Here is a 13,009-nt window from a genome sequence, read left to right as displayed (position 1 = left end):
AATTAAAATAATAAATTGGTGGGATTGCAGCGTGGAAAAGTGTCTCCTGTATAACTCTGGCAACCTTCATAGAAAATTTGTCATTAGCATTTATGCTGATCTCCTCAACCACACCCTGTTTAAGAATTAGTGTTCTTCAGACAGCAGAAAGATGACATTAAGTTATAAAACAGCTATATATTCAGTTTAACGATTCTGAATGTTCCTGTTAACAGTCGTTTATTTTCTGGGTGAGTGATGTTGCAGACTGATTCAGAGCCTCGGATGTAGGGGGAGAAGTAAATACTATCCCCATCAGGGAATGCTATTATATATTGTTTGAGTGTAGTAAGTAATAGGAGTGTACATTATGTTCCACGATATGTAGCAGATTAATCATATGGCAGTTTTTACCTCCATCCCCATTTTAATGGTTCATTTTAGTAGCAGATGGTGGGGAAAGCGCTTTTTGCCTATAAGAGAGTAAAGTGAGGCCAGAACCAAAAGGAATCAATTCATGAAATGGTTCCCCTCCCTCCGCATGTACAAACTTCACTGACACCAGAATATTTTTCCTGATTTGCAGTGGTAGCCGTTCTTCTAAGACTTTTAAACCAAAGAAGAATATTCCTGAAGGCTCCCATCAATATGAGCTGCTGAAGCATGCAGAGGCCACCCTTGGAAGTGGCAACCTGCGGATGGCTGTTATGCTGCCTGAGGGTGAAGACCTCAATGAATGGGTTGCGGTGAACAGTGAGTAACTTTCCATTTTCCCTTCAGTTTGGTTTTGGACACTAATATGGGCTGCTGCAAAGGCTGGGGTGGGCAACTGACTTTTTGTGTTTTGCACGATAGACTGTTCCCTCAGGTTGTCAGCCTGACCTTAGAAAAGTAGTTTTCTTGACCAGAAGTCCCAGAACCTTCCAGCCAGTAGTCGTGCTGGCTATGGGGCTCTGACAGTTGTTGACCAAGAGTACAGCTTTTTCTAACTTTGTTGTTAACATAAAGAAGCTTGGCAATGGCAATTATTACATTTATTTTTGGTAGCCGAAAGCCTAACCTTTAGCAGTGGCAAGAAGTCACTTGACTTTTAGGGATAAGAGAATACACCATGGTGTAGCAGGTACATAATTGCAGCCTTACTTCAACATAACATAGGGGCAGTTATCCTTAAATAAGAGTGTGGTTTTAGATGCACCATTTAGCCATTTAAAGGTCTACCTATGTTGGTTTGGCTTACTAGATTACCAGTATTTATGGTTGCCACAAACTCGTCTCTCACTCTTCAGCTCTCTTGCTGAATCAGAGATCTTAAGAGAGGCAATTATTTACTTAGAGATGCACTTAAAATGTAAACTCATTTGTAGAAGATGAGAAAGAGCAGGGACTCTCTGCTTATGGTTGGACAAGATTGCTGAATCTATGCAATAAGTGATATTTTTAAATAGGGGGAATCATGCAGTGACAAGAAAGGACTCTCAGGACCCCAGAGAAGAGATAGGCTCTGGATGCAGAAATCAGCTTTGAGAAGCCCTGTGGGAGATGATATAAAATGAGAAACAGACTTGTTGGAGGGAAGGAAGAAGAGATGGTTTGGAGTAACATGCTGGACTGACAGAAGAACCCTTGGCACTTCGGGTGCCCAGTTTACCTGGCAGAAGTCAATTTGCCAGCTCCTATGTAATAGAGGAGCCTGAACCTGAGGCATGCTGCTGGTCCTAGCCCTGGAAGCACAGGCTGGACCAGAGCTTGAATGTGCCACTTCCACCCAACCTTATACAGTGGTGCCCCGTATAGCGAGGTTAATCCGTTCCGGATTAACCCTCGCTATACGGAATCATCGCTAAACGGGTAGGGGAAAGGTATTGGAACGCATTAAACTTCGTTTAATGCGTTCCAATACCTTCGTTACTTACCCGTTCAGCGAGGATTCCAGGTGCCGGCAGCCATTTTCGCGCCTTCGCTAAGCGAGGGCAGGGCGCAAAAACGGCTGCCGGCAGCCATTTCCGGGCTTCCGGCGGCCATTTTGGAACCGCTGATCAGCTGTTCGGCGGCTCCAAAATGGCCGCTGCAATACCCGATCTTCGCAATGCGGGTTTTCCCCATTGCGAAGATTGGGTATGTTTCCGTATAGCGATCCCGAAAAAGGGATCGCTATATGGAAACATCGCTATACGGTGCACTCGTTAAGCGAGGCACCACTGTAGTTGTTGGTGCCGGTGCTTTTGGCCTCTCAAATGAACACTACACACCTAGGAAGAGGACTTAGCTGTGAACCTATCTCTGACACTTTCCAAGGGAGGATAAAGGACACGGGTTTGACACCAAACACTCTGAAATCCAGGCTTGCTGAGGTTAGACTTGAACTGAGACTACTTTCCTGGGGGTGAAAGGATCCTGAGGGAGATTCTGCCAGGCCTGACAGAAGGACTTAGGGAAAGGTTAGAGATAAATCTCCGCTAATGTCTTTACCTTTGTGTGGCCTTGAGCGAAACTTCAGCATCTTAATATCAGCCCCTATATATATACTGTACAGTAGTACCTCGGTTTACGAAATTAATCCATCATCTGGGACGTTATGTAATGCGGAAATTATGTAAACTGAAACGCGGATTGCCGTAGCAGCAGGGGTGGCGCTAGAAACCTCCAGGTGCAATGCATCCTTTTTGTACAGCGAAAACCCCCATAAAAATACAAACCAAGGCATTATTTCTTATGGATTTTGGCTCGTAAACCGAAAATTACATAAAATGTATGTAAACCGAGGTATGCCTGTATGAGAGTATTTCAGACTTCTCTTCAGCTCTGCATTCTAGGGAGGAATTATGTGCCCTAGATAAAGGGGCACCGTAAACCTTGCTGCCCTGTTTTGCTTAAGAGAGAAAATCTGAGAAACTGTACTTGTCTAAAGTCCGTACAATTCACACAGAAAGGCAACTTCTTACAGCTGCACGGTCCTTTCATATGTGGTAGGATGAAAGTACCATTTTGGCATGAATATCAGCAGAGCAGTTTTGAATACCTTGATGAATAGTTTATTCTTCATTTCATTTTGAGCTGAATATAGCAGACTGACAGTAAACATCTAGAACAGGGGAACTGTAATTTTGATGTTCCTTGGCCAGAACTGAAGTAGATAATCAGCTCTGCTAAATGGAGACCAGATCTGGATAGAGAGTTAATGCTTATGGCATTGAAATTGTCATAATCCGTCCTTCTGCAGTTAGACTGTAGAAAGTTACAGATCCCACAGTGCTGCTGTTGTGTCTGCATCCAAACTAAAACAAGACTAGCTGCACAGCTGTGCCTGTTTTCAGGGTCAGTAAGTCGCCAGATAATCTCTTGAAAAAAGCACTACATAGATAACAAACAGTGGAAGAGAATCAGTTTTATCATATTAAAAGTGAACAGTAATTGCCCTTTCCCAGTTTGGATGGTAGCAATAATGCAGTCGTTTCTTTTTATTGTTACCGTAATATTCAAATAACTTACTAGAATTGGGGTGGTAAACATGTCTGACAAAGTGGATTTATCCGTGAAAGTACACCTTAGAATATAAAACTTAATTTTTAAGCTGCCATTATATTTTTGTTTTGTCTGGATAAATTTCTTACAGTTTGTAGGTTATCTACTAAAAAGAATGTGCTTTTTTTGGGTAGCTGTGGATTTCTTCAATCAGATCAACATGCTTTATGGGACAATTACAGACTTTTGCACAGAGGAGAGCTGCCCAGTGATGTCTGCAGGTCCAAAGTAAGGTGTCTTGCTACATTTCAATGCACCATTAAAACTGAAATATAAAACATAGTGTTCTGCAGAGAGAAACGATTATCTATTTTGCATAATTTTGGTTTGAGCCTGATACCAAGTTTTGGCAGATTTATATGCAGATACGTATATTTGTTGGGGGAAGTGTAGATGAGAGAGGGCGGTAGAGAATAAACACGATTAATGTTCATGTGGAAACAAAGGCAAAATGCAGAGTTTTGCAAGGTCTTTCTACCTGGGTCTACTCACACACACACCATCCCCCCGGATCTCTACAACTATAATACTAGGAATTGCTGAAAGCAAAACGCAAGTCAAAATGTGCTGTTTATATGCCACCCCATAGCACTTAAGGCACTATCTGGGCCGTTTACAAGTTAATTATGCAGGCTACACATTGTCGTTGTGTCTCTCCCTCTCCCCCCTCCCCCCCCACCCGTGGTGAGCTGGATAGTCATTTTACTGACCTGGGAAAGAATAGAAAGCGGAGTCAGTAGAGCAGTCTTAACCACTGCGCCAGGAGGTTCAAGGCAGTGAGAGAAGAGGAAGAATAAATATGAGATGAATGAATCAGTAAAAGAAACCACAGCCTTTAATTTGTAAGACTTGAACAAGTTTCTTAAATGGCCACTTCTCCTGCCACATAACTTCCCCTTTTAAAACTGGACACACTTGTAACTGGGGTCATTTGGTGACTTGCATCTTAAAGGAAAAGAATGATCATGTGATGCTATCCAAGCCCTCAGCAGCACCTATGTAGTTCCCCCTTCAATGGCATTCTGTTAAAAACAAGATGAAAAGAAAAAATATTTACTTAGTACACATACATCTCAAATAATGGTTGAAGGGATTTCTTTGTTTTCCAGATATGAATACCACTGGGCAGATGGGACAAACATAAAGAAGCCAATCAAATGTTCAGCACCAAAGTATATTGATTACCTGATGACCTGGGTTCAGGATCAGCTGGATGATGAAACGCTATTTCCTTCCAAAATAGGTAATTTTAAATGCAGGCTTTATTGTTCTTTTTAAACACAAAGGTTGCATGGTTTAATTTACAAACTATGGTCATCTGTATTTTTCTAAAGACAAAGGGGGCAAAAATGCCTTCAACAAGGGGAAGCCCCCCCAAATTCTGAAATACATATATAAAAGCAAGCAGCTGTTTAATGTTTAAATTTGGTTGCATTGTTTTCAAAGCTCATTTCAACCTTGCCAAAAAAGAGTAATTGTGTGGGCTAAAACTTTTCTAGTTTTTAACAGTCCTTAAATAAAAGAAGGGATGTGGTGGCACTGCAGGTTAAACCACAGAATCCTCTATGCTGCAAGGTCAGAAGACCAGCCGTCGTAAGATTGAATCTACGTGACGGAATGAGCTCCCGTTGCTTGTCCCAGCTCCTGCCAACCTAGCAGTTTGAAAGCATGTAAAAATGCAAGTAGATAAATAGGTACCACTTTGGTGGGAAGGTGACGGCATTCAGTGTCTAGTCATGCTGGCCACGTTACCACAGAAACTGTCTTTGGACAAATGCTAGCTCTACAGCTTGGAAACGGGGATGAGCATCGTGCCCTAGAGGCGGACATGACTGGACAAATTGTCAAGGGCAACCTTTACCTTTAAATAAAAGAGAGAGTAATTTGTTGTTTAAGTAAGTGATTATATTTTTTCTGCTTTTTTCTAATATTTAACAACAATATATATTTTCTTTCCTGAAGAAAGAGCAAAATGAGGAGTAGCACAAGTACCACTTTATTTCAGCACCCCTTCACTCTGTTAGCTGGTGTTGCTAAACAGTCAATTTTAAACAGATGTAATTCTGTAGAGAAAACTTGGGATGCAAGTCTGTGATGGACTCTACTAGTTCATGAGCTTGATAGGAACTCATCTGGTGGTTTCCTATGCTTCCTGCAGGGGTACTTTTTAGAGACGTCCATGCCTTTATAAGGTCGTATCCTGGTACTTCTCTTGTTTCTGTGCTGAGACATAAACAAAGAGCCGTCATCTAGAGGAGTCCTGAGTGTGATAGTACTGGAATGTTAAAAATGAAGGCTTGTTTTGTTGATTTCTAGGCGTCCCTTTCCCAAAGAACTTCATGTCGGTAGCTAAGACCATCCTAAAGCGACTCTTCAGAGTGTATGCTCACATCTATCACCAGCACTTTGATCCAGTCATCCAGCTTCAAGAAGAGGCACATCTCAACACATCCTTCAAGCACTTTATCTTTTTCGTTCAGGTAAATTAAGACAGGAGTCACTGTGATATTTCTGTGCAAGATGAAACTGTTCCTCGTTGCATCGGATGACGCCTGTGGTTGCAAAAACAAGAACCTTTCTGTTTTTCAAAGCAGTTCTCGTTTATCATGATCTTATGGTTGTCGTCATGGTGGATCGGTTATTCCCTATTCCCAGTTAAATTCAGTGTCATTTAAAGAATAAATCTCATGTGTATTCACGAAGGCTTTCACGGCCGGGATCTAATGGTTGTTGTGGGTTTGCTGTCCTCTGAAGATGTCGGCCACAGAGACTGGCGAAACGTTAGGAAAAACCATCTTCAGAACACGGCCAAGAAGCCCGAAAAACCCACAATAACCAAATCCCATGTGTGTTTGTATTAAATATTGCATATGTACACAGATGGTGGAAGCCTTATGTGGAGAAGAGAGTAGAGATAGACAAAACCACAGCCACAGTAATGCAACCATAATGGGCCTGTCTTTTTAGGGTGAAATACTTGAATAGTCACCTTCTGTCTTAGTGATGTAATGACTGAAACCCTGATATTTAATCTAGTAAACCACAACTAGAATAGGTCTATTAAGTTTAATGGAAGTTACGGAAGTGTTGACTCATCAACTCCCTACTGATTCAAGGTATCTACTCTAGGCATGACTTTACTATGCTAAGTAATAGGATTTCAACAAGTATGTTCCCATTAATGTGACCTGGATGGAGAATTACCTAAATACCAGGCAGCATGTGCTTTAACGGGTTATTGCAGTACAGGCATGTGATGATTTGAAGCACAAATGGTGCCCTGTCCTTGCTTGCCTGTTACGGAGTTCTATCATATGTCGTCTACAGATTTCCATTATTGGATGTATTCATAAATATTCGGCCATTAATTTACTTATGGCCCAACATGATAAAATACTGTGGGCACTTCACTATCTCTGCAGTTCCAAGTGTAAGTTCTGTACAGTACCTATCCAGTGCATCAGGAGTGTTTCTAAGATCTATCTAGGGAAATGTAGCTCATCCCATCGACCCATGAAAGATTACCTTTGACCATCTGCATATGAGTTGAGAGGAATACCTTCTTGTTTTATGTGAATGTGTTTCTCCACAATGACCATTTAGTACTCTATACTTTCCCCATTCTGGTGGGGATCTTATAATCTCAGTTTCTGTGCTTGTCCTCTGAATCTGCCGGCCACAGAGACTGGCGAAACATTAGGAAGAACAACCTTCAGAACACAGCCAAAGAGCCTGAAAAACCCACAACAACCATCTATGTTTATTGTCCGTGCTTATAATTTAACTTTTTTGATTGGCTGTTTTCCTTCCTAGCATAATCCACTGTGATTTGCCCTTGGTTGAGTTACAGTAACACTGTTGGTAACTAATGAGTCTCCAGTTAAACATTCAACTGAGATGTTTTATTTCTACCTTTCACAGGAATTTAACCTTATAGACAGAAGAGAACTTGCTCCACTTCAAGAACTGATTGAAAAACTCACTTCAAAGGACAGATAAGCAGAAATGTATCTGTGCAGAATCACTTGTTTATTTAAGCAGGCATGTGGTGTTTTAGGGATTTGGGCTGTAATTCTCTACACACTAGTTGATATCCATGGGACCTACTCCTGAATAAATATGTGGAGGGTTGCAGCCTTTTAATTTTTTTGGTTTTAGAAAGAAAAAGAAACTTGTTCTGCATTTATTTGGGAAACCTAGATCCTTTTCTGTGCTTTTATTAGAGGAACTTCTTTGTCTTTTAGTGTGAGAGACATGGCTTTCTGTTATTGTTCATTGTGTACTTTTTAAAAGAAAAAGATGTGTGTTTATAAAGGAAAATAACATGCTTGTTGGGAAATGTGACACTGCTGGTTCTATGGGTTCTGCATTGCCAGTTGTAGCCCATTCTCAGAAGATCCTTAAAAAGACTTAACCTTCTCTAAGTGCCTTGGCAGACTCTCTTCTGAGGTACAAAGCACATACAAAGAACATTGATGGAAATAGAATACAGAAATTGTTACCCAGGATATTTACTACCACGTGTTATATATAAATAAATATGTGTAAAAGTTTTTTTTTTAAAAAGCCATAACTTACCAATGATCTCCAGCTTTTAATATAATGCAATGCCTTTAGAGACAAATGCAGGCTGTGGAAGAGGGAATGAGTGAGAGGCTGATTTTTTTTTAAAAATGTACTACTCAAAAACCCAGCCAATAAGTTTTGCATGAATGAAAGAACAAGGATAGTATAGTCTTGACCACTCTCTCCTTTGTTGCTTACATTGGTTGTACAAACATTAAATTTAATTTAGACCAGCTAGTTAGTTTATGCTGATGATCTACGAAGGTCAAATTGTAGTGTAAACTTTCCTGCCTGATAAATTGGCAGTCTTGCAGAAGCATCAGCATTAGAAGTAGGAGTTGGTCACAGGAACAGCCACGATGTTAATACACAGCCTTTAAAAGCTTGTAAATAAATCCACAGTACTCATTCTAAAATTTGGGGGAAAAGCCCACTTCACTAAAGAGTACAACTTTCTTAGCTTGTCCTTCCTTAAATAACAGACTGTCTCAATCCCCTTTTCATATGGAGTACTTGCCATTTCATTCATTCTGACCACTTTGTCCCTTTGCAATTTCAATTCTACAAAGATAGAATAATTAAATGCATCCATATTGTTATGAACTAAAGGATACAGTTAAATTTTTGTTCTTGATTTAGATAATAGAATAATTGGGTTGAAAGAGGCCTATAATCCCATGGAGACCAACCCCTTTGCTCAGTGCTGGGATCCAAATCAAAGAAGATCTGACAGATGGTTGTCAGGGGGAAAAAAAAGACCCACCCACATCCTGATTTAGATATATTCACTTAGTCACTTTGATTTTGATGTTTTCTGTCTCTCTCCCCTCTCATCTCTTTTTCCCTCTCTTAAAATCAGTAAGAGATATTCTCATATAATCAGTCTGGAGTAGAATGTTTCAGAATGTTATAGTAGCATAATGACAGAATCATGCCCAAGTTGTTTGGAAGTTTACACTTCTCAGTCTATAGCGTTAAACCCAAAAAGTCCTGATTTTTACAGACTGACAATTGTGCAATTGTCTAAAACAGTGGTCCCCAACCTTGGGCCTCCAGATGTTCTTAAACTACAACTCCCAGAAGCCTTCACCACCACCTCTGCTGGCCAGGATTTCTGGGACTTGGAAGTCCAAGAACATCGGGAGGCCCAAGGTTGGGGACCACTGGTCTAAAACATCAATTTGGGTAATATTATATACACAAAACATGGCTTTATCACATACCTTTCCCCCCACATGTTCTATTGTATATGTCAGGTCTAATGAAAGTTCAGGCAGGCACAGATAAGCAGTATATAAGCAGGAATAATTCTTACTAAATTGCTCTTCTACCTTGCTTCAATTTTAATCTTCCCTAAAAGAGAACTGTTTTTTAAGTGGTGGATGAAATTTCTAGAACTGGGAGTCTTGGGGTATTTTGAACAGTGTTTACTTTGGGATTGTAGTTAGTACATTGGCCATAAATATTTGTATTACATAATCATAATTCTTGAAGTAGCCTTTTTAAGGGACTGTGATGAAAAAGAATAAGGTTATAAACACATGATATTAAGTTTCAAGTTCTCATTGGGAGGAAAGAATTAATACAAATTTCAGTCTGAATTCATTGCCTATTTTCTCATTAGATAATAAAAGCTTGGAGATCATTGTCTGAGAGTGCTGTTGGTTAAACTTGGCTGGTTGTATTAAACTTGAAAACAAACACATTTTAAAAATGAAGACTGTTTAAACGGAGTATTCCTTATTTCTTAATTGGAAACTTTTTATATCTTGTGTGTGTGTGTGGTCTTGAATAAGTACTGTAATTTACTGTTTAAGGATGTATTAAAATGAAAGCTCAAATGTCTAGGTTTTTCAGCTGAACAAGTTTCTTAAAAACTAAACACAGGTCAAAATCCTATTGTTTACTGTAGTACTACATTGCATTAGAGTAGGTCTGTTGAATCAATGGAAATTTAGTAAGTCAACTTCTCCATAAATTCCATTGATTCAAATGCAACTTATGGAGAATCTGACTTAACAAATTCCCATTGATTTAGTGGGTCTAACTTACTGTGTTAAACAACAGGATTTTGGCCATACAATCATTAAAAGAAAGGAACATAGAATGATTAAAAGATAAAATAATACCCTGGATCTTCATTTTAATTTTAAAAGGATACTCTGCTAGATAGTGGATTGCTATTTGATATTAACTGTTGGCTATTCAGGCCTAATGAACCCTAGAACAGACTTCTTAGTCACACCCAGTCATTTATTATAATTTCCCCCTCTCATTGTGAAGGAATAGCCTTGGAGCTTCAAATGGCTGAACTGGCTTTGTTCTCATGCCAACTATTACCATGTTCCTTTATTTCTGTAATATATTCATTAACTTCAAGGGAGGTTACCTACCTCAATTAGATGAAACTGAGCAAAACCGATTATTGAAAAATTAGATGCAAGGCCAATAAAACCAGTTGTGTTGTGCTTTCCTAGGCCACTGACTGATCGGATGGAGAAGATTTCACATTGTTAAAACAGAATTTTAAAATGTTGACTGCAGAAATTATATGCCTACTTTGCATATTCATGTCAGGGATTCATGTTGATTGCACAAATATTAAAATGTTCCACATTCTATTGTTAGTGGTAGCTGTGCTTTAGAGAAAACAATTTGCAAAAGGAAACTTTTTTGTGAATTCATGACAAATTTTCTTTCACTGCTTACTATGCAACATTGAGTATTTGTAGTTACCGGACGCTCTGCTAATATCTGGGAACAGAAATCTCTCTTCACGGGGAAAAGACCAATTTGCTGCTATTGTATCATCACTTACTTTATTCTCATCCCCCCTTTTTTTCTTAAGCTTTGCTTTGGATTACCATACGTATGAAGTTTTACTTTTTTTAAAATAGCTTTTCAAATTTGAGCATTTGAACATCTTAAACCAGCCAATATTATTCTCCTCCTTGGGATGCTATCTTATAGGTTAGATAATCAGTTTTCTTTCTTATGATTTAACATGAAGGTGGATCTGCCAATATTTTCAGCTGCAACACTCTCATATTTCTTAATACATTTGTGGCAGGAGGTGGTAGTTGTGTTACACTTCTTTTAGTAGTTAAGAATTCTGAGTTTTCTAGACTGCATTTCTAGAACCACTAGTGACTTTAGAGTGAATATTTACATTTATGTAAAAGTTTAGTTGGTAACCTTTTTCTATCAGTTGTACACATAGTTTCCTATTTTAAAATAGAATTCCTTGCAATTGTAGTCAAATTTTAAAATGCTTTGTTTGCTTTCCCCCCTACAAGCACTGTCCTTTTCAATAGTTTCCATAGATTACTGTATTTTTAAGGGAAATTAATTTTTATAGCCACTAAACTGTACTTATTATTTTTGTACATGTATAACTAGGTCATTTGGGAACACAAATCTTTGAAAGGTCATTTTGTTCTATTTTTGAATACATTTATTTGCAGATGTCGTGTTGCTAAATGTTGCCATGAGAATCAGTATCTTTGCCATGCAGTGGAGGAGAAAAAATACTTGAGAAATGCTACTCCAGTAACCTTCCTAGATGCAGACTGCAGGCAGATCCATCTAATTGCTACTTACTGGCAGGTCTGATTAGATAGTGGGGTGGAGGGAGACTAGGAAAAAATGTAGGGCCAGTTACTTGTGCTCTTCTTACAGGGAGGAAGCACACAGGAATTTGATGGTTTCTTGATGTGGGCTGCAGCTTCCTGTCCGAATGAGGCAAGTTTTATACATTGATCAAAAGCAGATAAAATCTGGACTGTACAGTTTCAGCCTGCAACAGACAGGCAAACGGGCAGTATACATACACATTTTGTAAGGCTAGATTTTAATCCATCATCTTTCTGAGCATTTTGTGTCTCAAGGAATACTGCCTCTGGTGTAATATTTCAACAAGTAGTTCTCCCTCTGCATGTATATTTTGAAATAGTACAGTCCAGCAAAAGTCTTGCCATTTGAATCTTCTGACTGAATGAATTGGAACTCCTGCTATTTGGTTAATGGGAGTTGCCTTTATGCATGAGGTCAACAGGGTCTCCACCCTAAATCTGGTGCTGTGAGTGCCTGCCAGAAGCAAAAAGATATTGGAAATGCAACACTGTAATCAAGTCTGCATTTTGAAAAGCTTCAAAGCAGCTGCACAAAAGACTTAGAATATTAAATGCAACATACAGACCTGTACTGTAAGCAGACTGTGCCAATATTACTTCAGTTTGTATTCATTACTGATCTATACCTGTTTGAAATGAAAACACCTTTTTGATTTTAAAAAGTTGAATGTCTGAAATTCTGCAACACATGTATTCGAAAGATGTAAATAATATATACAGATTGTTGTAAGTGATGGGATGAAATATATATATATATAAATTCTAGGCTTTTTCAGTAAGGAACTGAATGCTGTTTATAAGAAGAAAAATAAATAGCTATGTTTGACCATGATTGCCTTTTCCCCCCTTCTCATCCTTACAGATTTTTTTTCCTAGATGGACATTCACCATGTATCTGTGCATTGTACACATCTGAGCATTCCACGTACATATTACTATGTGTAATTACCTCATCTGGATTTCTGAACTACTTGTATTACAAACAGATCTAATAGCAATAAAATGAACCTGATCTCCTTCAATTTACTTACCTCCTGATGCTGAAATGTTGGCAAAGGACTGCAGTCCTCAAAAGGGGAGACATGGCTATCCCAACGCTGTGCCCTTCTTTGACCCCATTAGGGATGGCTTTTTTATCCAATACTCTTGCAGTAGAGTAGAGGCACATCTGTGGCTCACCAGAAAATACAACAGAATTTGATTCCACTTTCAGTGCTGGACAGTAGTAGCTCTAATCTGAATGCATTAGGGAGAGCAGTGTTGGTGCTCTTTGAAAGACATAGATAGATTTCTGTCTAAAACTGTGA

The 13,009-nt window shown here is 39.1% G+C and overlaps 1 protein-coding gene across 2 annotated transcripts in view; it reads left to right on the top strand.

Annotated features, from left to right (window-relative positions):
- MOB1B (MOB kinase activator 1B) overlaps positions 1–12,724 on the top strand; it is a 33,168-nt gene extending 20,444 nt beyond the window's left edge. For both annotated transcript variants that reach the window (XM_073002082.2, XM_073002081.2), the window contains exons 2-6: positions 566–732; positions 3,639–3,732; positions 4,614–4,747; positions 5,821–5,984; positions 7,426–12,724. In XM_073002082.2, coding sequence (XP_072858183.1) covers positions 566–732; positions 3,639–3,732; positions 4,614–4,747; positions 5,821–5,984; positions 7,426–7,503 — 637 coding nt within the window. In that variant the 3' untranslated portion in view covers positions 7,504–12,724. The remainder of the gene's footprint in view (positions 1–565; positions 733–3,638; positions 3,733–4,613; positions 4,748–5,820; positions 5,985–7,425) is intronic.
- The last annotated feature ends 285 nt before the right edge of the window (positions 12,725–13,009 follow it).

The sequence above is a fragment of the Pogona vitticeps genome, chromosome 5, assembly GCF_051106095.1.
Source record: "Pogona vitticeps strain Pit_001003342236 chromosome 5, PviZW2.1, whole genome shotgun sequence".
In the NCBI taxonomy this organism is placed as follows: Eukaryota; Metazoa; Chordata; class Lepidosauria; order Squamata; family Agamidae; genus Pogona; species Pogona vitticeps.
The sequence above is the reverse complement of the archived record's forward strand: the minus strand, read 5'-3'. Positions and strand labels throughout refer to the sequence as shown.